The sequence below is a fragment of the Clytia hemisphaerica genome, unplaced genomic scaffold (genome assembly GCF_902728285.1).
Source record: "Clytia hemisphaerica strain Z4C2 unplaced genomic scaffold, Clytia hemisphaerica genome assembly, whole genome shotgun sequence".
Classification (NCBI taxonomy): Eukaryota; Metazoa; Cnidaria; class Hydrozoa; order Leptothecata; family Clytiidae; genus Clytia; species Clytia hemisphaerica.
The window spans coordinates 383,287-410,438 of NW_027104364.1; the positions used below are offsets into that span (position 1 = coordinate 383,287).

The 27,152-nt window shown below is 35.8% G+C and overlaps 1 protein-coding gene across 1 annotated transcript; it reads left to right on the top strand.

Moving 5' to 3' along the window:
* Window positions 1–21: 21 nt before the first annotated feature.
* LOC136818392 (zinc finger FYVE domain-containing protein 26-like) lies at window positions 22–26,160 on the top strand. Its single transcript, XM_067074728.1, has 33 exons — window positions 22–239; window positions 2,755–2,836; window positions 3,074–3,166; window positions 3,293–3,913; window positions 4,046–4,213; window positions 4,563–4,648; window positions 7,586–8,415; window positions 8,583–8,717; window positions 8,911–9,039; window positions 10,541–10,867; window positions 11,042–11,887; window positions 12,191–12,568; window positions 12,758–12,849; window positions 13,085–13,177; window positions 13,400–14,449; window positions 14,656–14,832; window positions 15,148–15,643; window positions 16,078–16,289; window positions 16,657–16,787; window positions 17,029–17,063; window positions 17,322–17,458; window positions 17,554–17,699; window positions 17,935–18,015; window positions 18,281–18,376; window positions 18,513–18,678; window positions 18,998–19,102; window positions 19,624–19,668; window positions 19,895–20,041; window positions 20,245–20,442; window positions 20,732–21,121; window positions 22,660–22,713; window positions 24,524–24,754; window positions 25,748–26,160. The coding sequence occupies exons 1-33, from the start codon at window positions 82–84 to the stop codon at window positions 25,961–25,963; spliced, it is 8,151 nt and encodes a 2,716-aa protein (XP_066930829.1). The 5' UTR covers window positions 22–81; the 3' UTR covers window positions 25,964–26,160.
* Window positions 26,161–27,152: the final 992 nt, after the last annotated feature.

Consider the following 27,152-nt stretch of genomic DNA (forward strand, 5'->3'; position numbering starts at 1 on the left):
GTAAATTGAATTGGTTACTTTTAAGGAAAATGACAAATAACCCTGAAAGAGATAAAAAACTTGACAAATACAATAAACAACATGGCAGCAAATGAAACTCTGATTGACATCTTTTGGAGCCATGTACGTCTTGGACAATGGGAACAGGCAAAAGGAGCCATTCAGCTTATCAAATCCACAGCAGAAGATCAATGCAAAGATTTATTAACAGTGTTAATCCTTCAGCCTAAAAACCACAGGTGATTGATATGAGTTCATGTTTATGAAATATCTTCATTCTTTGTGCTCGTGATTTAGGTAAGGAAGAAATAAAGTAAGGCAATATTCTCACTCAGTAGTATTACTTCAACCACACTTTATGTTTCTTTAGGTCACGTTTATGTCCACTTGACAAAGTCTAACAAATATTTCGGCCTAATTTAACTTGAGTCCCGCTCGGGACTGTCCCGAACTAGAACGACGTAGTTAGGAAGTCGAAATCGATGAAAAAAAAAATTGATCGATGGTTTGATTTATACTATTATATAGTAAACGAGGACTAAAAGTTTCTCGTTACTATATATACTTTTACTTGAGTCCCGATTTTGCGTACGAAATGTTTGGATTCGGGACTAAATTAAAATTCCCGATTTGGCCTACGAAATGGTTGAATTCGGGACTCAAGTAAAAGTATATATAGTAACGAGAAACTTTTAGCCCCGATTTACCTTATGAACATATTGGATTCGGGACTCAAGTAAAAGTATATATAATACATATTTAATATCTGAGTCACTGAAAAGATGGATATGGCGGCTTGAATTTGAAAATCAGGGAAGTGTGGGGCAGATCTTTATTTATGGGCTAATTATAGCTTGTCTTGAAAATGTAAATTTCGGGACGGTCCCGAATCTGTCTATATAAAGGTTTGATTCGGGACGGTCCCGAATTGGTCTACGAAAAGGTTACATTCGGGACTCAAGTAAAAGTATATATAGCAACGAGAAATTTTTAGTCCCGATTTACTTTACGAACATATTGGATTCGGGACTCAAGTAAAAGTATATAAGGCAACGAGAAATTTTTAATCCCGATTTTCCTTATTTGAAAATTTCTAAAGAAGGCGAAAATATTAGTACAAAAAATCCAAACAATGTATTCCGCCTTTTATAAAAAAATTCCCTTTCGAATGTTTCTAAAGAAGGCGTAATACATTACTATGGACTTACTGCCCTAACATAGTATTCCGTCTTCTTTAAAAAAATACGTTTTCGAGTGTTTCTAAGGAAGGCGGTATACACTACTTTGGACTTACTGCACTAACATAGTATTCCGCCTTCTTTGAAAAAATACGTTTTCGAGTGTTTCTAAAGAAGGCGGGATACACTACTTTGGACTTACTGCACTAACATAGTATTCCGCCTTCTTTAAAAATATACGTTTTCGAGTGTTTCTAAAGAAGGCGGAATACACTACTTTGGAATTACTGCACTAACATAGTATTCCGCCTTCTTTAAAAATATACGTTTTCGAGTGTTTCTAAAGAAGGCGGAATACACTACTTTGGAATTACAGCACTAACATAGTATTCCGCCTTCTTTAAAAAAATACGTTTTCGAGTGTTTCTAAGGAAGGCGGTATACACTACTTTGGACTTACTGCACTAACATAGTATTCCGCCTTCTTTGAAAAAATACGTTTTCGAGTGTTTCTAAAGAAGGCGGGATACACTACTTTGGACTTACTGCACTAACATAGTATTCCGCCTTCTTTAAAAAAATACGTTTTCGAGTGTTTCTAAGGAAGGCGGTATACACTACTTTGGACTTACAGCAGTAACATAGTATTCCGCCTTCTTTAAAAAAATTCCCTTTCGAATGTTTCTAAAGAAGGTGGAATACACTACTATGGACTTACTGCCCTAACATAGTATTCCGCCTTCTTTAGAAATATACGTTTTCGAGTGTTTCTAAAGAAGGCGGAATACACTACTTTGGAATTACTGCACTAACATAGTATTCCGCCTTCTTTAAAAATATACGTTTTCGAGTGTTTCTAAAGAAGGCGGAATACACTACTTTGGAATTACAGCACTAACATAGTATTCCGCCTTCTTTAAAAATATACGTTTTCGAGTGTTTCTAAAGAAGGCGGAATATACTACTATGGACTTACTGCCCTTACATAGTATTCCGCCTTCTTTAAAAAAATACGTTTTCGAGTGTTTCTAAAGAAGGCGGAATACACTACTTTGGACTTACTGCCCTAACATAGTATTCCGACTTCTTTAAAAAAATACGTTTTCGAGTGTTTATAAAGAAGGTGGTATTCGGGACGGTCCCGATTTTGATAACAAAAAGGTTGAATTCGGGACTGTCCCGAACCTGTTAAATATGTGGCTAGATTCGGGACTGAATTAATATGGGTAGTCGAAAAATTAATTAGCAGGGGGGGACGGCCATTAGGTACCCGAGAGTATTACAAACACGGACAATCATTTCCAAATATTTAAATCGGTATGGTACTTTTCCGGGCGTGTTACAATGACGTTGAAATCGGGTTCCGGCAAATTAGAATGAACTTATTTTAAACGCATAATGACGAGGGATCCCTAATGACGAAGAGAAGAGGAAGAGAATCGATTCCAAAGAAAACCCAAAAAGGTAAAGACATAAATTTATGGTTAAGTACAAAATCGACGAAAATCCTTTGTCTGAAAAGTCGAATCCCACTCGGGACTCAACTCCAATTAGGCCAATATTTCTCTGCTTTTAGTTTGGGATCCAAAAGTGTACCTACACCATTCCATTTATCATGGCTAGCACTTCAAGAATTGAAAAAGAATAATATTTTACAGGTAAATCACATTGTTATTACTATTATTAGTTTATTACATTCCTTACTCACTCAACAGAATTTGTGTGCCATTATTTTACAAAAACGTTTTTACGTTATTTTTTAATTTGATTTGAAGAAGAAGAACCAATAACTTGAAATTGATTGGAAACATTGGAAAGTACTGGATAAAATGACCTTTCTATGTACTGATCTTCAGGATCTCTTTATATTTTTGCTTTGTAATATTTATTTAAAGGATGATACATTGTCAACTCTCCCTATCAAGGAATTGGAATTCAATTTCCTACTACATCATTTAACAGCAAAACTTTCACCAGAAATAAAACGGGTTAGTAAACATTTTTCAATTTTAATGTAAAACAAGTTTGCATTGTCAACAATGTTTACTTTCACTAAAACAACTTAACCACATAAATGTAATAATTTAAAAAACATAATCCTTTTTGCTTTGCAGGAACTTGTTGGTTACCACACTTACATTAACAAAACGGGTGATTCAGAATTCATTGCGCCAAGACATTTGTCAGCTGCAGCCTGTGATTTCCTAAGTGATTTAATTCGGGATGAACCTCTACTGGCTCTTTGTCTTATTGAATCTTTGCTTGGAAAAATTGAGAAATTCTCACTGAATGATTTCTCGCTGCTACAAATTTTAACAAACAAAGCAGGTTCGTTAATCACTGAACTTTCACAATGTGAACCTGGAAATTTTGAGACAATATTTGAAAATGCAGTTAAAGTCTTATCATTTATCAAGCCACACTTGGAGTGGGGTGATCCATTGCTAATACAACAATATAGTACATTCATTAAAAAGACAATTGACACTAACCCTAAACTTGTCAAACAGACATGGTCTACATTCATACATGGAGCAGAGAAAAAATTTCTTCAAATCACTCACGAACTTGAAGAGAAATACCACTTGGAAAACTTTGCGAAAAAATGTACTGAGAATGATTCTCCCAGTATTGAAAATGTAACCGATTTGTTAAGCAGCGACAGTGAAGCTGACTTGCAGACACTCTTTTTATACTTCTACCAAAACAAGACTCATATCTTGGAATATGCAATAGTAAGAGAAAAACCTTTTAATAAATGCTTGAAAGTTCTTTTGCCCTGAATTGTATATTTTGCTGCTTTTACTACCAATATTGTTTTCTAAAACAATATTCAATTCATTTTGAATGCCTTTTTTACTTTCTAGGAAGGTTGTCTCGATTTAGTTCAAAAAGGAGATTTTGAAAGAGTTACACATATCCTATCTTTCCCATTATTTGCACCTCTCAAACCACTCATTCTGTTGATTGCATGGACCAGTTGCACGTCATTCAACCAAGCTGAAGCTCTCTTAAAACATCTATTGCAATCTGAGGTAATTGCCGAGTTATTTTTTAGGAAACTTAGTTTATAGCACTGCAGCTGTTTTTGAATGTCAGACCAGCTTGTTTTAAGGACAGCGTACTAGAAATTTAAAATTCCTGTTTAAATCAGTTTGAATCTCGCTCTTCTCCTTATTGAGCCATACTAAATTGAGATTAGTGTGCTGTTCCTGTGTTATATAATAAGATGGTATGAATTTCCTATTTTTACTACAAAACCTTTAAGTTTTGAATTTTAATTTTGATAAAAAATTTGATGGACTAAATATCTTCCAGTATCTCCAGTTCATTATACTCAAAAATTAAAATATCATTTTGTAATTATTTGTTCAAATATTTTAGAATGAAGTTTGTGGTATTCTTTCACCTGCATGTAAAAAGTTGATTTATCAAGCAAAACTTATCAAATGGTGTTTAGTTAAAGCAAGGTAAGCCTTTAATTGTCATATCTAATTTTTATATCCATCCTTCTCAATTATGGCTTTACTACAATGACAGATAGTCATTCAAGCTAAACATACATCTATTTTAATTTAATTTATAGAAGTGTATTTCTCAGGTCTATTGACCTCTATGAAACAATCTTACATCTTTACAATTTATAGATCTTATCTTTCCATTCGTTTGTCAATTCTAGTTTGAATTTCCCTACGGACGGTGCATTTACAACATTGGTTGCCAAACTGTTCCAAGTATCAATGCTTCTATAGTAAAGTGAATTCGTTTGGTATCCTCTAATGCCGTCTTCAGCGAAATTCCTCTTTAATTCGAGATTGTGCTTACGTTGAGGTCGATTTCGAAGAACGAGTTTCTGACATAGGGAAGATTTATCATAGACATTAAGATGTTTATATACTTCCACCATGTCCCCGATTTTACGCCGGATCTTGAGGCTGGGTAGGTTCATGACTTGTAAACGTTCTTCATATGAATGGTTTCTATAACCACCGACAAGTCTTGTGGCCCTACGTTGGACACTTTCAATTGCATCAGAGTGTTTGATCAGTCGTGGAGACCAAACAGCTTGCGCGTACTCAAGGTGAGGTCTCACAAATGCAATGAAAAGTTTGCGGAGCATCTCGGGAGAAAGGAAGTCGAAGCTTCTATTAATCAATCCAACGATCGAGTTAGCCTTCTTGATCTTGGTGTAGATGTGTTCTTCGAAATTCAATTCACTATCAATAATCACTCCAAGATCCTTCTCTTGATCAACATGTTCTAGGACAGAGCCAGCGATCTCGTAAGGATGTGCATGTTGAATGTTCCAGAATTTCCCTAGTGACAGCACGTGGCACTTGTCAGGATGGAATTTCAACAACCAGTCACCAGACCACTTTTCCATTGCCTCGATATCGTGCTGAAGTCTAATTGCATCTTCAGCGTTATTTATTTCTTCAACAAGCTTTGTGTCATCGGCAAAGAGAAACATTTCTGAGTTGGTAACTTCAGCTAGATCATTGATGTAAATAACGAAAAGGAGTGGACCTAAGACACTTCCTTGTGGTACACCACTTTGCACCTGGCATTTCTTAGATAACTTTCCATTGACCTTCACATATTGGTAACGATCGGACAAAAATGCTTTCATCCAACCAAGTACCCTTCCTCTGATACCATACGCTTCGAGTTTTCTTAGTAATCTGCGATGTGGAACGGTGTCAAATGCCTTTGCGAAGTCGAAATAGATTACGTCAACAACCTTATCATTGGATATCGAGTCTGCACATTTGTCTAAGTAGTGAAGTAGTTGTGTCACTGTCGATCGTTTACCCATGAACCCATGTTGTTTGGTTGATAGCAATTTCTCATTCGTGAGGTGTTCCATTATTTGTTTCTTTAGGATTCTTTCCATTACTCTACACGCAACTGATGTTAAACTAACGGGCCTGTAATTTTCTGCAAGGTTCTTTTTTCCTTTCTTGTAGATCGGGGACACATGTGCAGTCTTCCAATCATCAGGTAGTTTACTTTCTACGAAGGACTTGACCATGATAGTATGTAAAGGACCGGCTATGTAAAAGGCCAGCTTTTTCAGCATGACTGGGTGAATCTCATCAGGTCCTAGCGATTTATTAGGATTCAAATCTTTCAGTTCCTTTTTGATCATGTCGATTGTTAGATCGAATGCTACATCTGTGTCTGTTCGTGATGGAAACTCAGGTAGTGATCCAGCAGGTTCATTCGTAAAAACACTGCAAAACTGATCCTGTAGGATGTCAGCTTTATCCTCATCAGTAAAACGAAGTGATGATTTATCATTTGGATCAAGGAGAAGAGGGGAAATTCCCGTTTTGGTCTTCATTGAGTTCCGGATATGCTTCCAAAACTTCTTAGGGCTTCTTTTTGCTTGACCACAAATTCGTTCTTCTAGTGTTCTTCTTTCTCGTCTGATCTTTCCTGTAACCTTGTTTCTCGCAGTAGCGTAAATAGCTCTATTTCTCTGTTCCGAAGTTGTACCTATTGATCTTATCCATTTGCGATGAAGGCGACGTTTTTTCTTTTAAGCTTTGTTGAATATCTTGATCGATTGCAAAACTTCCCTTTTTTCCGTAGGCATGTTTCCCCTTCGTACGAGGAACGTACCGATTCCTAAGCTCGAATAATTTATCTCGCAACATCTTCCAGCAATCATTTACGTTTGCATTTTCTGCTTTTTGATGGAAACCTGTAACCCAGTCAGAGTTCTCAAGATGTCCTTTCATTGCTTCAAAATCTGCCTTATTGTAGTTATAGTTTTCAATAATGCATTCTGTTTCAAGGTAACATTCGAACGTAAATGATAGAACACTGTGATCACTTTTATGAAGTGGTGAAAGATAGGTTATGTTGCTAACCTGGCTTTCTTCATTTGTCAGAATCAGGTCAATAATTGATGGCGTATCGGTACCTCTAGCTCTTGTTGGTTCATCGACGTGTTGGTAAAAGAAGGAGTCTCTTAAAGCTTCGAGAAATTGTTCGTCTTCCTTCGTGTCATCGTGAGGAGTTGACCAGTTTTCCCAATTGATATCTTTATAGTTGAAGTCACCGACGATACACTTATGACTGTATTTCTTATTCATTGCTATTTCCTTCAGAAGAAGATTAAGTGCTGTATTGTTTTTTGCTGATGTTAGCGTGTTGGTTGGACTTCGATACATACATCCAAAAAGCAAAGAATCCGCTCCTTTGAGTTTGATTTCCAGTAAGCACACCTCCTGAAATTCACTATTGGGTGTCACTTCGACTACATTTTTGATCGATTTATGTGTCAAAACGATGATTCCACGTCCAACATTATTTAAGGCATTTGTTTTAAACCCTTTAGTAAACTATGTCAGTGTAATTTGATATAGATGATTCACAGTACCTTTTTCCTAACTTTTCAGGGAGATTCTGGGAGAGAAACTTGACAACGATGCGCTACTCAATGTTCTTTTCAAACAACTTGACCATAGCTCTGTATTGTTCATTTTGAATGAAACCAAACTTTTACGCACACTCCAGTATAAAGAAGTGGTAGATCTCCTCCAACAACAGACTGAAATTCATGAGAGCTACAATAGTATGTCAGAACAGCACATTGTAACTTTTCTTTGTTATACAATCATTAAAAAATACATTGACCTTTTGATTTCATCCAAAACTGGAAAATTTATCAATGAATCCAATGTTGAGGTTGAATTTACAACTGATGTCATGAAAGAACAAATTGCAGAGCTAAAAACATTCATAGAAAAAATAGCATCTCCTGATAGCAAAATTGAGGTTCTTGAAAACATCTTTTCACTACTGTTCATCAGAAGTTCTGATTATAAAGGTTTTGAACGAGAAGACATAGACTTTGATAATATTGAAGACTCAAGTCGTGATAGCAGCATGTCACAGAGTATCGACTCAAATATTGAAGACGATCCTGGGTTCTTCATGAAAAATGAAATCAAGAAAGCACAACGTTCTTTAATTTTCACTGAGAAAGATCTCGAAGGTGAACGTAAACTGATTTCCAAGGATGACATCAACGCAGCTCTTCTCCAGGAGATACAAGATGGTTCTTCGTCAGATACATTGAAAGCTAAAGAACACCTGGACGATTTGGAACATGTTCAAGACATGTCACCGTCGTTCTTAGCAAATGCTGACCTCATCAAAACCACCTTAGAATTGATCAGTGATTGTCTTGTTTCCTTATCAGTTGGAAGATTCTCTACAAGTAAAGGTTTGCTGTTTGACTCATTTGTATGTTTTATTTTGAGTGAGAAATGTCAGAATCCTAAGATTGTTATCATTAAATTTACATAAGCTTTTTCCATGAAGCTTCTTTTTTTAAATAAACTCTTCTCGTCGTTGTTGTGAATCTATAGGAGTTTCTTCTTATATATTCAGCCGACGGTCATAAAGTAGATGCAACCCTGGATTACCGAATTTCATCTCTCCAAGCACACACAAGAGAAGGACAGTGGAGGCTACAACTGATCTCAGGAATGAATTTGCCAGCTCTTGAGATGCAACCAACAACAAGTATGTTTTCATTTTCAAAAACACTGATTATCGATCTTTTATTGAGATATTTCTTGTGCTGGTTGGTATCTTTGTGTCGATACAGTGAAGATGGAAGACTTGATTTGGTTTTTAAACTGAATTAGAACTCTTTGCCAGATTTTGGTTAATCTAAGAGTTTAAAACCCTTACTCTTCCACCTTTACTTTTCTAGTTCTAGGATTTTCCAATGATCATGTGATATCAAGGATGTTGGGTTCATCTCAGTCACTTGTTTATCTCACACTGAAGAAGGGAGACTTTATACAAGCCAAACAAGTCATCAAAATGTTCAATCTAAAAGGTACAAATCAAAAATTTCAGTGATCTTGGACGATCTATTAGGGTTTAAATTCGAGTATTAGATTGAGATTGTTCTATCAATTTCCCCTACGAAAAGTATTTTTCTGAAAAATGGTACTCTGAAATCTCAAAACTGTTTAATTTTCTTATTTTCCTCCCAAATGTTCCCAAAATTCACTCTTTAATTTTTCAATTTATGTGTTTTTGTAGGCCTCCTAAGGAATCAATAACTTTAAGGTACCCTGTGTGTCCAGCTGCACACAATTCTATAATTATTGGTAACACAATGAAAAAATAGAACAATAAATAGCAGAAGAAAAGTCTAACTTACAATCGCTACACGTCGCGTAGCAAACATTGTAATTTAGTTTTTTGGACCTACCCCGGTGGAGGTCCTATAAATTAACCTTTGTCCGTTCGTTCGTTTGTTATTAGCTTTCCTCATGATTGGCTCATTAGTTTTTTCTGATTTTTTGTACAAAGATGCATAATTATAAACCCTCAAATGTGACGGAGCCCGATTTTCAACAAAAAAAATTTTGGGCAAATTTGGGCCAAAAAACGGCTAAAAAACGGGTTTTTTGGACTTTGTGAAAAATTAGGTCGTTAATTCTTTCTGATTTTTTGCATGAAAGTAGTGTACCATCGTAGGTAAAAGATGGCTTAAGCAGATTTTTGCAAAAAAAATTTGTTGGCTCAAAAAACGCATGTTTATCACTAAGAATCACTAAAAGCATACAATGTTCTTAGTCAAATTACTCAATTTTTTTTATGAGATAGATGTTTTTTTTGCTCAGGAGGGCTTACTTTTAAAAAATATGTGTGTTTGGACATGAAATTTTGGTTGCTTGGCGTGTTTTTATAGGAAAATAGGCCAAATTCGATATTCTTTTATAAGCACATTATCAATTACTTAGGTATTAGCTTTTCTCGAGATTGGCTCTTTCATTCTTTATGATTTTTTGAGCAAAGATGCATATCTATGAACCCTCGAATGTAACGGAGCCCGATTTTCGAAAAAACAAATTTGGGGGCAAATTTCAGCTAAAAAACGGCTAAAAAAAGGGTTTTTTGGACTTTGTGAAATATTGGATCATTGTTTTTTCTGACTTTTTGCATGAAAGTAGGTAAAGCAGATTTTTGTAAAAAAAGAATTTTTCAGCTCAAAAAACGCATCTTTATCTATAAGAATCACTATTAATAAGCATACATCAATGTTCTTGAAATTGCTGAATTTTTTGATGAGATATGTTCTCGAAGTCTTGAATATGAAAGAATATTTCAAGAGCATGAAATTTTGGTTTCTAAACGTTTTTTTATGAGAAACAAACGACTAATTTTAATAGATCGTCACTATTTGTGTTCTGAATGATTGTTTCATGGTCACGCTTAGTAGATATCAATTATATATGTGTTAAATGCATAACCAGGTAGGTCCATAAAAGTATCACTTGTTATTTCTCAATCTATTGATAATATTTCATTTCGCACATTTCTTTCAGATCAATTTTGTTCACTGGAAATGGAATTCACCGAAAAGATAGAAGAAGCCCATTCAAAGCTCAAACTAATACGTTCAGTGAAACAAAAGAAAGATCATTCATTCTCAAGCATGGATTTCGTCAAATCTGCAGCGTCAGCAGGAAAATTATCATCAGAAGTGAATCAAATTATTGAAGAACTCCTTCACCATGGCTACCTGTCTGATAACAAAGAAATCGAAATGTCGTCCTTAGCACTTGCTGTATGTGTGGATTTGATGTATTCCACTGGCATTTCTGTGGACGTTGCAAAGCGCTTGGTGGATATGGCTTGTCTAAAAATGGATGGTAAAAACTTACTTTGTTTGCAGTCGCTTTCATTTCTATACAGTCTCGTCACAGTTGCAATTATAGCCAAATAAAGAAGCGAAGGAATTTTACTCAGGTCTGTCAATCACTGTCTGCATGTTAAAAGTGATTTGGTTGTCAATTTTAACTTAAATGTTTTGTTGCTTTTTTCAGGCTTCAATTTGGAACTGCCCTACAAATCAACTATACTGGAGAAAGCTAAACAAATCAAATCTATCTTAAACCTGATGTTGAATCGTGATTTTGAAATCTTCAAATTATGCGGAGATACAATACCGGAGGACTTCCTTCAGTTTGTGTTGTTGTCGCCGTTATTTATGACGAGCTATTCACTCGAGTTTCAAGACAACTTGTTAGTTCAAGGCAAAAACGCTTTCAAGATTCTAGTAGGTACTATCAATGTGTTACAGTCGACTGTACAGGAGCTGAGGGAACCAAGAACAACGGATAGCCCTGATGTATCTTTGAAAGAAACTGAAAATAATTTACTCACTGTTCTTTCTTCGGACGCTGTGTCGCAGCTCAATCAAACCGAAGTCTCTTATGATTATTTAAAGTCGCTTTTCAGATATGTCAAGCACTTAGCTGGTTTGAAGCTATATTTTGAAACGAGATCAGATTCGGAGAAAGAAGGTGGCACTCAGGAACAAGTGCGACCGCTCAAAGTTGCAAACCCTTATCTGATATTCAACGAGAAGATATCTTCCATCTTTGGTCGTTTATTATTTGATTGGAATGTCTCTCCGAAGAAATTAGAGATGTTTGCAAAACAATCAGGAGTTAATTTAGTGAAAGTGATCACTGAAAATTGTGGTGTAAACGAAGCAATCACCAAGACGAGAGAAAGTTCGCTGCTCTATCAGATTGTACTGATGGACCCCATCATTCTGAATGGACATACAGACGATTCTTCAGCTACGGCAACATTTGGAGATGATCAGAAATCACCTAATGATCTTGTTGAAGAAATCCTCACTCAAGTTCTAGATATGGTTGCTGGTATGTTTATCTCGATATTTCGGAATCACGAGTCGTGCCCTTTTGACATCTTTAAGTCCTTCCGATTAAGTCTCCACTTCACCTTCTATATGTTTTTGAACAACTTTTGCTTTAAACCATTTTGATTAATTTCTACGATTTTACAAGAATGACCTAAAGACCGTTTCAGATAAGTTTCGGTTGTGAAGTCTCAAATACTTTGAAGCTTATGATGGAGATTTTTGAACAATTTAATTCAAACAATTGAGAGTTTAAAAAAGTTTTTATTTTGATTCTTTTCACATTATGTTTTCAATCTAATAGAAACAGGAGACGACACTCCTTTATCACCACCAGAAGTCTGCCAAGTCTTAAACATTTCCAGTAAACAGCTTCAACGCGTCAACACTGCATTACTACAAACCAAAGGGGATTGTCTTTGTTTCTTTATCAATTTATTCAACTTGATGTTTTTACATTCTATCATGTTGATCGCATCTGATCGATTTCACCAACCGCTTGCTTTGACCATATCCAAACTATACAAAATGTTGGAGACCGCTTTCGGCCGAAACGCTTTCTTCCATTTGATCAGTTACAATGTAGGACAGCTGGGAAGGATCAGCGCTTTCGATGTCTACAACCACTTGTTGATGCATGGTAAAGAAAATGATCTCCTTGGATTGTGGAGAAAACGGAAAGGTATCCCGATCACTGTTTAATTTGCTGACTCATCTAACCTATTAATTCCTGATCATTTTTGTCAATATTCTTAGTCATCGTCAAATAGCTTTAGTTGATGTGCAATTAGTCCACTTCATCTTTGAAGTCAATCATGTTGGTCATAAATCCAAACAAAATGTGGTCAAACTTCTCATCATATGTTTTCAGTTCTCCCAGCATCATCATCATTGTCCAAAGATACAGATGTTCGTTCCATGTTTTTACTCTCATTTGGCACAATTCACTGTCCCTCAATGCAGGTATCACCACAATATTCCACCTTGTCGTTTCATTTTATTAGCTTCACATACTCGCCGAGTAGGTTATGTATATGTCATTTTACTTAAATAAAAATTATCATAACAAAAAATTTAGGTAATCTAGACCGATCACTCTCAAAAGCCACTGATGTTTCAAACTAAAACATTGCAATAGTGCTTTCAGTATTTTTAAACCTATTTTTTGGGCTTTCAAAACTTTTCGATCTTTCTACAGGTGATGAATACACAAAGCTTTGAAACCATGTTGAAATCTTCAACTATGGAATATCTAGACAGTCATATCAAAATTGACCAAAACAAATCTCAGGTAGGGATGATTTTTTACCATAGTTATTAGATTTCTAGAATTTTCAGTTATTAGTTTCCCTGGTAGTTTTCTCACATTTGTATTATCATTTTTCTGTTGCTTTTTGATGTCCTAAAAAAGGCTTTCCCTGAGCCCGGTGAGAAATCCCTCTGGCAATTTATTCCTATTGCATTACAAATATGGAAACGGGTTGTTTCACAAACGACTATTTTGTATTTTAAGGTCCATTTTCCAGAGATTATTCAACTGCATCGCAATAATTTCATTGAGCCCTCACAGCAACCTAACGAAGAAGGACTTCGCGAATTGATGAGTGTTGTCATAAAATACGCCGGTCCTAGTCTGAAAACAAAACTGCAACAAGCCTTAGATGAAGAGTATGAAATAATTATCACCAAACATATTTGGAGCTGCAGATACCCTCTCTGTCGAGATTCTTCAAATTTGAAAGAAGAAGACCAGAGTCCGAAGATGGTGGATATGAAGTTTGCAACGTTACCGCCAAGAATAAAAGAATACGTGAAGAACTCTTATCCCCTAGCCGGAACTTTCATCGAAGTTTTTGTTGTTAAGAATAGCATTACCAAAGAAACAGGGACTGTGTTCAATAATAATATATTGTGTTCCATTTCCAATAAGAAAGACGCTCCTTTGAACATTGTATCTTCGTTGAAAAACGGAATCACAGTCCTAACCAAGATCTGTTCTGATGATGTTATTCTCAGGAACTTTGTTGTTGAAAGTTGTTCTTATATTATCAATATATTGGAATTGGTGTCTAGTTTGGAACAAAGCCTGGATATCGAGACCAGGAAGGATTTATTCAAATCACTAGAAAACGCTTTATCGAGTGAATTTTTAACGACTCTATCGACTGATTCATGGTCGCATCTACTACCAAGTCTGATAGTAGCGTGTCTACAAACTGGTAACTGCCATAGAATCAACATGGAGCTTTTAGCTCTGTTAAACACTGAACTCTTCGATCTAGTGGTTGTTTCTAGTGTGCATGAATTGAAAAATATCCTAATAAACAAGTATAAACTTTACGTTGATTCGTCTGACCCACTGGCTTACGAATTGAAACGATTCTTATTGCTGGTTCATGATGCTCATTTGAGATGTGAGTTATGTTTGGATGTTGTTCGACTACTCTCTGCTCAAGATGTCTTCGATTTACTGACCGTCTGCCTTGAAAAGGAAGACCAACTTTCACTGGATCTTCAGAAGCGTGTGACAAAACAGATAAAAGAAACCAAGTGGTGCCATCAGGTAAGATTGGTTGAAACGTGTGAAGAAAGGATTGATTTATTCGTTTTCAATATTTTTCGTTACTAAATTTTCCCTGAGCATAGTCCTTAGAATGGTAAAATGCAGTTGGATTGAGTTTGAATCCAGGAATAAACTTTCATCTGAGTTTTTTCATTCATGCTTTTAGAGATCTTAGAAATTAACTCTCAGCACTTATACGTTGCCAGGTGTACAACATGTGTATGTTATCAACGATGTCAGATGCGTTCACTTGTTGGCAAGATGTCGAAGGTTACGTCAACGATGACCCTGATTACGTCACCTGGTTTCTGAATGATACTCACGCTTACGAATTGATGGACATTTGGTTCGATTTGTATGAATTACCGAATAGTAACCAACAGGTGATTATTTGCATTGACATTTTGCCACTCCACTTGTGACCAACTAGAGTAATGAGAAGGAGGGCTGTCTTTGTGGTGAAGAGCAAATAGTTAAAATAAATCTTATCTGTTATCTCAGTCAAATTTGCGCCCTAGCTGCCCTAATTGCTTTGTTCCACCACTTTCCATCGCTAGTCTTTATTTTAGAAAACCTCCAACCTTCTTTATTTTGATTTTACGTATGTTTCATAAAACTGATCTACCTTGAATTCGGTTGGTCTTTGTTGCTTACTACTCAACAGCATGTTTTCATCGATAATGAATTGTTTCTCATAGCGATGCATCCAAGCAAAAGTCTTACACATCCTCAAAGAACCTTACGTCACCGAACTAAAAATTCAAAACTGTTTCTCGCGATCTAAATCAGATGACATGTCACTGAAAATCTGTCGAAATGTCATCTCTGCGCAAAGCAAATACCATCCTAACCGTCAACTGATATTGAGCTACATGCTTAACAATCTAAAAGACAAATTACTCGAGTCTGAGAAAAAGAACTGTCTGCTTAATCAGTTAGGTATTTACTGTATCGAAGCACTACCGGAAGGACTCCGAGAGTCCTACATTCAACTTCAGCACAAACCTATTCTGATTTTGGAGCAGTTATTGATGAATCTCAAGGTGAAGGTCGCTAGCAAAGTCATCGCAATCATTCAAAGGGAGATTGGGAAAGATCAACTGTTAACTAGTCTATCAGGACAATGTGACGACTTGCTTGGCAGATATGCAAAGTTGGCAATCAAACTTGAAACTATCAATAGAGATAATGATGGTAAGCTATTTCTTAAATATTTTTCTGTTTTAGAGGATTTAAGATTCTGTAGTGCTCTCTTTCTCCTATAAATTGAATAAAAACAATTTATTTATCAAAACTTCATCTTTATCCCTCAAACTTGGTAAACATTGGAGCCGCCTCCATAACCTGAACCTATATTACTCGGATGTCTCTTTAACTTGAACAAGTTTTCAGGTCCATTCAGTTAACAATTCCTCATAAACCAGTCTCCATATAACTCGGACAAACTTGTGTCCCCCGTGCGAGTTTAACCACTGAATATCTTCAGATTTACAGGTTTTTAGAATTAAGACATCAGAATATGGATCATTCTAGAACAATCATGACATGTTAAAAATAAAGTTAATCTCAAAGATGAGCCAATAGAAAAGTATTGGAAATAATCTGAAATTCTTTATTTCTTGTTACAGACGCAGGATCGATCAGTCCTGTGATGAGCAGTAAAGAGCAAGAATTTCGTGAACGGAAGAGTAGTACGTCATCATTCAACAAGACACAGGGTGCGATCAGTGGTGAGAAGAGTATGGAGTTCATACCACCTTCAAATAGCGCCAAGAAAGAAGAATGGGTCAAAGATGAGAAAGTTTCCTCCTGCATGAATTGCCATCAAGCTTTCAGCATGGTACGACATTCAACATTTTCTTTTAATCAACAAATTTGGAACTATGTAAAACCATTCGTTTAGCCTCATTGGCCTTCCTTGGGATTGGAATCAAATTTATGTGGCCGGGCTAAAAATTGCAAAAAGTCGTTAGTGTTGAAAGGGCCGGCGTAATAAAAGGGCCGATAAGGTATAAGGTATATAGCCTTGAAATTAACGTGAATTTTATTTGCTTTTTCAAAGACACGACGGCTGGTTTTAATTAAGGGGTTTTTATTGACACGAAATTCTTCAATTCGTATTAATAAAAGGACTAGTAATATTCGTGTAATAAAGTATTTAATCAGTCGAATGAGCTGAACCTCAACCTCCTATTTGTTTTTTCTAGTTCAACCGGCGTCACCATTGCAGACATTGTGGCCGTGTAGTTTGCGCAACGTGCTCCACTTATTTCTGTCTTATGGCTGGTTTCCAAAGAAAAGAAAGAGCCTGTCGCCCATGCTACTATTACCTCGAAAAGTGAGTATCGGAAAGCTTTGATGTATATTTTTTTCAATCAAATGTCTTCTAACTATGTTCTTATCCAGTTCTTAGTTCCAAAAAAGCTTTTATAATTTGTTCCAGTTTATAAAAGATTCAACATCGGGTGGCTCAGCTACCTTTAATGGTTAAAAAGTTAGCATTCATCAAAAGAATCTTGATAAAAGAATTTCATCGTTTGGTAGCTACTACTAAATGATTATGTTATTTTATTTTTTAGTATTCCGCTTCCAAATGAACCATCCTCCAAATTCGGTAATTTCACTTCCAAACTATTAGTCTTTACTGAAATGAATTCAATTGGAGTCAGCTTCCGCGTGCCAAGATCACTGGTAGTATAGTATAGTGTCTCACTATTATGATATTGGAAAATTGTGTATTGTATTATCTCCAGAACTAGATTTAACCACGCCAAATATTTCTATCGATTATATGTCAAACTAAATGACAAATATAGTATACCCGTGGATATTCCATATAACGTGAAAGGGTTTCTTTCTCCTTGTTTTCTAGTTCGCTCTCAAAGTATGGATCGGACAGTGGAAATTCCCAGCCCTCCACCCATGCAATCAATGGTTGATATGGATTGGTTCTTGTCCGCTGATGAGTCAGAAAATGTCAATGTGTTAGAGGACTTCCGATTTGAACAGGTTTGATTTTGACTTTGACTTTATCATTTTATCATCATTAATCCAAATATATTTGTGGTTTACACATCTACAATTTCATCCTTCCTTTCTCATAGGCTCCCAATGCATCCCTGTGTTTGGCCATCGTTGATTTGTACAGTAATTCGAAAGCTGCGTGTGGGTTGCTGTTAAAATTTTGTAATGATTTGTCGCAGTATCTGCAAGGACCAAACCCTGAAGTTGATGTCTCCATTGTGTCAGGGTAAAAAGAATTTTCATTTTCTTTAAGTTCTTTTAGCGATATTGTAAAAGGAGCTGAAAAATGGCTTCCATCAATTCTGATTGAAAACTTAGATAACTTTCGGTCCTGGATAAAGTATAGATATAGAAGATCCTCTATCCTACTGAACCTTTTATAAAACTTTCTACTTGAAAAATAAAGGATGGCTGGAAATTTAAAGTTAAATCTTACATTTTGTTCAACATCTTTCTTGTAGGATGATTGAGTTCATTTTGAATCAAGCCAAACTGAAATTCATGAAGAACAGCGATTTCGGTGGTGTTGAGCTGTGTGATACGTAAGACGAAATTCTTTGTGCATGGATAATTTTAGTTTGCACGTTTCTGCTACTTACTGCTACCTACATAGATGTTTGTAAATCCAGGATTGGGGAATTTTTAGCTGCGCGCAATCATTTACTGAACAAAGTATGCTGCACTGCCGTCTGATTTTGGAATATAAATTGAGAGGACAAACTAATCTGCCATTTATGTTATACTGGTGACTTGCAGCCGAGGAATATATATTTTGCACATTACGCTGTTTTCACTCTTTTCTTCTAGACATTTGTCACGAGTGGAGATTTTGAAGCTTCTATTAGAATCTAATTGGCACGATATACCAACGATGCAAGAGTTTGCTCAGCCAGAAACCTTAAGGTGAGTTATCTTGGTGTGCTTTTGACGCGATCGTGATACGATTTTGATTATTATAGTATAATATTATAGATGGTGGTCAGAAACAGAAACCATGTTATCCATGTATCCATTGAGAACCTTCTTTCTCGTTATCCAGGAGGTTGCGTGACAAACTGATGGAAGGTGAACGTTCCACACTTGCTTTGGAGATCACCAGTAAATGTGGCCTTGATGCCACGCCCGTGCATTTCTTGATGGGCGTGTCCAGGCTAAAATGTGGTCACCTAGAGAAAGCCAGGGAACATTTGTCTCGATGTTTAACTGTAAGCCGACTTCTATAATCAATATTCATGAGTTTCGGAACTTGATGATTGAGAACTTCACGAACTTCAAGAAAATCCAACCACAAATCTTTTTTTTTTTTGTATCTTCCTGCTCAGACAACAATCAATACTTACTACAGCCTTTGCTACTGAAGTCATCCAAAGAAAAGCACTTTTATATTTACCATATGTCGTTCGTTAAAGTGTCTGATTTACAGACCTCTACCCGTTTCCAGAGTGCCAACCAAAACAAAATTGAACCTCATCTTCAACGGTGCGACGAAGACTAACCTACTAACCTTCAATCTTTCTTCCATAGCGAACATCAGGAGAGTCGACAACGTCCTTTGGACCCAACCATCATTATTTACAACGAATCATTGACGTCATTGAAAACACACCTCTCATCGCTCTTTATCAAAGCGTAAGTCAATTAATGTCACCGGATTATATTTTACTCCCCAGATTTACCTGTTGGAACCTTCGAATTTTTTTTCAAGCGTTATAAGCGTTGCCAAAATTTTTCTTTTACAGTTGAGTCTCCATAACTTGAACACCCAGGGTGGAGCACAAATCTGTTCGAATTAAGGAAATTTTGAGTTATGCAGTAAGGTTTATAAGGCATTGTTGAAGAAAACTTATTCGAGTTAAGGAGTTTCGAGATATTGAGCTCTAGTTTAGACGGCCGACTTTCTGCCCTGCCTATTCTAATTGTTAGAGCAGGCAGAAAGTGGGCTCAAAGTTGGCAGTTAAAACCGTTGCTTGGAAAAGATTGAAAGAAGTCATTGCATTGACGTCAAAAGGTGGCAATGCATTGACTTTAGACAGCCCACTTTATGCCAACTTTAACTCACAATTAGAATAGGCAGGGCGAAAAGTGGGCCGTCTAAACCAGAGCTGAGACTCTACTGTATCAATTGTTCTTTCTTTCTTCATTATATTTAGCCGGAGGGAGCATCGATATCCTTGATCCTTCAAGACCAATTAAAGGTGAGTGGTCGTCACCAACATTTATCTTTTCTCTGTTAAACGTCATTGATCTGAATAAAAGAGTATAGGTAGATAATTGCCTGAAAATAAGAAGTGTCCATCTATTTGTGTATATATTGGGAGTTTGTTTAAATTCAGAAATATCCCTTTTTTCGCTAATTTTTAATTGCTTGCTTTTTTAGAGTGTCTTCAAATGTACTATATTGAACTTACTTTCTTCGTGTAGAATGGCAATATGAAATGCACATTGGATAGCAAGCGATACACCGAGATTGTTTATTACCTCAAAGAGTATGGTTCGCATGGTCACATGATCAAATTCTTTGTACGAAATTATCTGATCAATGACGCCGTGCTCTACATCAGGGAAAAGGTTGGTAAAATATCTTTTCGTATTGCCTTACGTTAAAAAGTTTCATAAGAGATTCAATGTTATTTGCAACAAAATGGATTTCGGTGTTGTGTGCTTAGAATCCGAATTGGCCATGTACTTTTTAAAATCAATTTCGTAAATTTACATCGTAGATCAGTATTAGAAACATTCCAATGAAGAATTTTTATTGATTCCTTCTTTAGAAATGTTCACATGAACTCTTTACGGTACACGTCTTACAAACTTCATTCAAAGATGGCAGCTTCGAAGAACTTTGTGAGAAAATTCGAGCCAATGATCCATCCTTTAAATTCTGGATGCCTTATTTCGCGTTCGCTTGCAAACATCTCGAGAAACACGGCAATTTCCATTCACTTTATGAAGTTCAGTTATTCATCAGGGTGAGTTTATTAGACTTTTAATCTTTTGATAGCGAGCACCTCATCAAAATCTGGATTTTTTATTCCGTTTTTTGGTGAATTCCACTCTGACGATTTTCGAAAAAAAGGAACTCTTTCAGAGGTGATGTCAAAAAATCTAATTTTCGGAGCCCGAAAACCTGGGCTCCAAACATTCGAAAAAGTGGAATAGACAGAACTGCGTATATAAAAGCCGTGATATATGTATAGGCTAATCTTTGAATGTTTCTTTGAAAATTTTATATTTGAAAATTTATTTCCTTATTCACAGGATTTTTTTCGAGCAGCACTTACATGCGTTCGCTTTTACCTGGGTACAGCTGGTCGCCCGCCAACCTCGTACTCAGACCTCTCCCGTCGTTTGGTTTACCTTCAAAAAGCCGCGCAACATTTAGAGCACCTTATCAAGGAGCGCACAACTCGATCTTCCTTCGTCAGCCATGTTGGATCCTCGTTCCTAGGTGACGACAAAGCGGTAGCCAATCAAGAAATACCGACCAGTAAATTAAAGCAACACTTGAATACAGTGAACTTGCAGAATGACGTCACGATCTTTTTAAACACCAAAGCTTCAGAGACTGGCGCTAGGGCGGTTTCTCCGACGGGACCGATTCCGACTTTGTTTGGAAATGGAAAAGAGAGAACAGAATTGATTGTTTCCGTAAGAAAATTAAGGTTTTTTTTAATTTCCATTTCAAATGTACCATTGAAATCGTATCTGGTCGAGATTTGTAAAATAGGATTTTTTTTCTAGATATTTAAATCACTTTGTCACTTGCCTTTTGTGTTTTAATTTTCTTTGTTGGGCATAACATTTTTGGACCTACCCCGGTGGAGGTCCTATAAATTAACCCGTGTTCGTTAGTTAGTTCGTTCGTTAGTACGTTAGTTACCAACTTTTCTCGAGATTGGCTCATTCAATTTTCAATTTTCATTGATTTTTTGCACAAAGGTGCATTACTATAAACCCTCGAATGTGACGGAGCCCGATTTTCGAAAAAAAAAATTTTCCGGCCGGTAGAACCGGAAATGTCCCGAAAAAAGCGGTTTTTTGAGATTTTCTCGAGATTTTATCATTAGTTTTTTGCGATTTTTTGCACATAGATGCACATTAGTACTGCCGAAAAGGTGTCGAAAACCGTTTGCCGAAAAAAAAATTTTTCCGGTCTGTAGAACCGGAAATGTGCCGGAAATCGTCGTTTTTTCACATTTCCGTCACATTTTTTCAACTTATTTAATTGTTTCTTTACAGAAAAATGTTCTTTATGATGATGCCCAAAACTTAGCATCGTTTGATTTCCAAAAAAAATCATCCTTTGAATCCGGAACTCCTTAAAAATCGCCGGAACAGCCGAAAACCGGCGTAAAACGGTTTTCCTTCATTTTTTCAACTTATACTCGACAGATTTTCATGATTTTTTGCACAATGATGTAAAATGGCAATGCCCAAAATGTGACAGAGCCCAATTTTCGAAAAAGAAATTTTCCGGCCGCTAGAACCGGAAATGTCCCGAAAAAAGCGGTTTTTTGAGATTTTCTCGAGATTTTCTCATTAGTTTTTTGCGATTTTTTGCACATAGATGCACATTAGTACTGCCGAAAAGGTGTCGAAAACCGTTTGTCGAAAAAAAATTTTTTCCGGTCTGTAGAACCGGAAATGTGCCGGAAATCGTCGTTTTTTCACATTTCCGTCACATTTTTTCAACTTATTTAATTGTTTCTTTACAGAAAAATGTTCTTTATGATGATGCCCAAAACTTAGCATCGTTTGATTTCCAAAAAAATCATCCTTTGAATCCGGAACTCCTTAAAAGTCGCCGGAACAGCCGAAAACCGGCGTAAAACGGTTTTCCTTCATTTTTTCAACTTATACTCGACAGATTTTCATGATTTTTTGCACAATGATGTAAAATGGCAATGCCCAAAATGTGACTCCTCAATCTGTGATGAAATAATGAAAACTGAAAACTGAATGTTTTTTTTACTTCAGTTTTAATTTTCTCTCTGATTGATTAAATTGTCGATATTATTTTTCTTTCACCGTTAAACATCGATGCGTTTCTTAATTGCTTTCTCCGTTCCAATAGATATATAAATCGAAATTTAAAATTATACATTACTTCCATTAAATTCTAATTATTCGTTTTATAGGTAGGTCCATTAAAGTATTACTTGTTATTCTTTCTTTTTTCTCTTCAGTTGATCATTCGGTCGGTGGATGAAGCGTTGCCGCTGGCTTCTCGGATCATCCAGGTAGGTGGATTGTTGGTTATTGAGCCAAAGTAAGGGGAAAACCAAATCCTTTTATAATCCTCACAGGACGGTTTATAACCTACTAGACGTCCTTTAAATTTCCTCGTGATTCGGATTAAGCTTATATAATTTTTTTGTTTTTTTGTTTTTTTTGGACCTACCCCGGTGGAGGTCCTATAAATTAACCTCTGTTCGTCCGTTCGTTCGTTCGTTCGTTACCAACTTTTCTCGAGATTGGTTTATTAGTTTTTTCTGATTTTTTGCACAAAGATGTGTAACTATAAACTCTCGAATGTGACGGAGCCCGATTTTCGAAAAAAAAAAATTTTGGCCCAATTTGGGCCAAAAAACGGCTAAAAAATGGGTTTTTTGGACTTTGTGAAAAATTGGAATATTAATTTTTTTAAATCTTCTGCATGAAAGTAGGGTACCATCATAAGTAAAAGATGGCTCATGCAGGATTTTGCAAAAAAATTTGTTGGCTCAAAAAAACGCATGTTTATCTATAACAATCACTATTAATAAGCATACATCAATGTTCTTAGTCAAATTACTCAATTTTTTTTATGAGATAGATGTTTTTTTTGCGCTCATGAGGGCTTACTTTTGAAGAATATGTGTGTTTAGACATGAAATTTTGGTTGCTTGGCGTCTTTTTATAGAAAAACTGGCCAAATACGATATTTTTTTATAAGCACATTATCAATTACTTAGGTATTAGCTTTTCTCGAGATTGGCTCTTTCATTCTTTATGATTTTTTGCACAAAGATGCATAACTATAAACCCTCGAATGTGACGGAGCCCGATATTTGAAAAAAAAATTTGGGAGTAAATTTCAGCTAAAAAACGGCTTTTTTGCATGAAAGTAGGTAAAAAAAAGAATTTTTCAGCTCAAAAAACGCATCTTTATCTATAAGAATCACTATTAATAAGCAGACATTAATGTTCTTAGTCAAATTACTCATTTTTTTGACGAGATGAATGTTTTTTTTTGCTCACAAAGTCTTGAATATGAAAGAGTATTTCAAGAGCATGAAATCTTGGTTTCTAAAAGTTTTTTTATAACAATAAAAACAAACGACTAATTTTAATAGAACGTCAATATTCGTGTTCTGAATGATTGTTTAATGGTCACGTCACGTAGATATCAATTATATTTGTTAAATGCACAACCAGGTAGGTCCATAAAAGTATCACCTGTTCTTTTAATATTTTGCACAAAATTTTGTATAACCCCGAATGTAAAAGAGCTTTTTCAGATTTTCAGTAATGATAGTTTCAAATAGCATAACAGACGTTTGATGTCTGTGAAAAACTAACCCTGAACAAAGCCACTAGCCTATTGGAAAAATTGGTCAAAAAATCGCCCCTGATGAGAAAAGTACCCTTGAACTTCATTTCTATTGTAAAGATCTAATGAACTGAGAGTAAGCCAAAAAAACTTTTAACCAAGCCAAAGAAATGTTATAATTGCCGCTGTCTACAGAATTCGCGGATATCTCGTGAATGTTGCAAACGCGGCGATTTCAACTAAGTATAGTGTGTTTTTTTCGCCGCTGCTGGACTTAATCTCTCCTTCAATTTTGACGTATTGTCTTTCCCAACATAGAATCCTTCACATGAATAAAATGTCTGACGTTATGTACCTACATGTTCAAGCAATGAGAACTTAAATTGCAATTTTATCATGAAAGTGCTGTGAATACGACGCGGCATAAATTCAAATATCTGCAAAACTCGTTTACTTTTCTTTATTCTATGATCTAGATTAGAATAAGATTACATATATCGTTGTTCTCTTCCTTTCAGGAGTTCAAGCTACCCTCGTCACCTATCTTCGGTCGAGCGGCCGTTCGTTTGGCACATGACCAAAAGTACTCACGTGTGACGAGTGTGTTGCAAAACATTGAGAAGAATGGGATGATAAACACTGTTGAGAAAGATGATATTTTGTTGAAAGTCATAAAAGTCGTTGTGCAGAAAACAAACGCCAAAGATGCGGCGCAATTCATCAAACAAATACGCGGTGAACCTTCAAAGGTAAAATGCTTGTTGGCGGTGAATCCACAGATATGTAAAGCCCGAAGGGCTAGATGGAGTGTTTTAAGCTTTCCCTAACAAAACAAAGTGAACATCGCAAAAAAAGTATATTGTTTTCGAAAATCAACGAAGCTTCTGATTGGTCAAGCGCTGAAATTCGTTTGTAATATCACACGACCTAGGTAGTAGCAGTTGTGATGTTGTTTTGGGGGGCGTTGTAATCTGTTAGACCACCTTTGCCCATTCTGGATTTTGTTATTAACAACTTGGTTTCTGCATTCACCTTACTGGGGATTAAAGAATTTATGTTTAAAAAAGAAGAATTAGTATAAAGCAACAAAAGTGCTAAGCATGTAAAAAAAGTTTTTCTAAAAATATTAGAGAGGTATAATAAGTAAGTGTTTTATAGTAAAAGCGGATTTCAGGAGATCGTGAAGAGAGCTTGGATATAAAAAATAAATAATTTAAACTAAAAGATTATTGGCTATTGTAAAAAGATAACATACGGGTTAAAAGAATACTTTGGTTTGTATTACTAAAACGTAATATATGTGCGTTGCGTGTGTATAGTGGGATATCACATGACTTATGTAGTGTTTCCTACCGAACCGCGTTTCAGCTAAAGCATTTTGGACTTTACAGAAATCTTTGGGTGAATCGTCATTTCATTTGTTATAAAATTCACAGAGAATAGTCCAACGTATAATTAATAAGTTCCCTTGTAGAGAGTTTTCGCATGGTTTATTTAGATTTCAGATCTGACTTTTCAGATATTTAAATCCTGATCAAAGACCCCCTAAAACGCTGGTTTAAAGGCCTATGTATTTTTTTAAACACGAGATTCTCAATACTTATCGTAAGTACAAACCTGTATTTTATGAGCTACCAGCATTTCAGAGGTCATATACTGAAATTCAAGAAATTACAAGATTTTTTATTGCACGATTTGTCAGGTCTTAGTCAGCTTCATAATGTTAATTTCATCATTTTCAGATCAACGCATTCATCATATGTGGACGTCTTCGCGATGCTTACTTGGAAGCTGTCAAGAAAGAGCGGGTCAACGAAATCCAACGCATTTTAGATGCTGCACGCCAAGCCACCAATCAAAAGAGTATGGTTGATATCTGTGAAAAATGGCTCAAAAATTATCACGGAAATCAACTGAGAAAAGAACAAGCTTTGAACCAATCAAAAGCTAGCCGGTAACGTCTATTATTGTTTGATTTCACACGGTGTAACGCAGTGATTAAGTTCATTTTTCAAGCTTATTTCTAAGAAGTATTTTTTCATAACTAACTCTGCTGGAAAAACTGAAAATAATAAGGGTAGAAATTCCCCTCGAGTATTCGAAAAATCCCTTCAAATTTTTAACTTAAACTATTTAGGTTTCTTTTTCGGAAAGAAATTAGGACATCTCAAAAATTTGTATCACTGGGTTTTTTATTCTCGATGATATTCCTAATCCTAATCCCTTTTGAAAAGTGAAAGTAAACAAGTTCCGTATAATCGAGGGAGATTTTACCATTGTTTAGTAAGTGAGCAGATGCAAATGGAAAATGTGGAACATGTTGAGGTTCGTCCAATAACCGCGAGTCTACTGTAAATGTTTTTCTTTAATTTCTCAATATTATTACTTAATAGAATTTTATTGGGCTTGTTTAAAAAGCTCTTAGATTTCATGCCACATGACTCTAAACACTTAAATCTTTTGTATATATATAAGATAACCTAGCTATAAAATGTGATTGAAATTATTATAGTGATGTGATCCAAAAATTTCAGGGGGGTACAGACACAGGGTACTTACCCATAGCCAGGTGGTGGTGTTTATCTTTGCATTTCAAAAAAGTTAGTACCCGGTACTACTTTGGGGGTGAGGGTGTGTATTTTTCACTCTTCAAGCAAGTACAGGATACTATTTGGGTACTTTTTCACAGAATTTTGCTGTTTTTCAATAAAAAAAGTAGTTTGTTGTAATATTTTGACTTTTTCAAATATAAAATTTTTTGATTTGAAATATTTTTAATCGACAATTTTTTTTACTCTTTCGAGAAATTTTTTGATTTTTTTGAGACAAAACTTCCAAAATGGTCAAGAAGTGTGTGATGAAAATCAAAGGACAAAAGCTTCTGACTCCATCATTGATAGTTTGCTTGAATTAAATGTCAATTTTCAGTCTGAAAAACTTTTAACAATAGTACCCCTCTCTTGGTCTAATCTGTGAAATTTAAGATTTTAGGGGTGGTATCCCTATTTTTTACAGCAAAAATGAAGTAGTACCCGGTACTAAATATGGGTGGGTGGTACTAAACAAAATTTTAGTAAAAAATCAAGTTAGTACCCTATGGGTTAGTGCCCTGCCTCTGTACCCCATCCCCCCCTGAAAATTTCAACA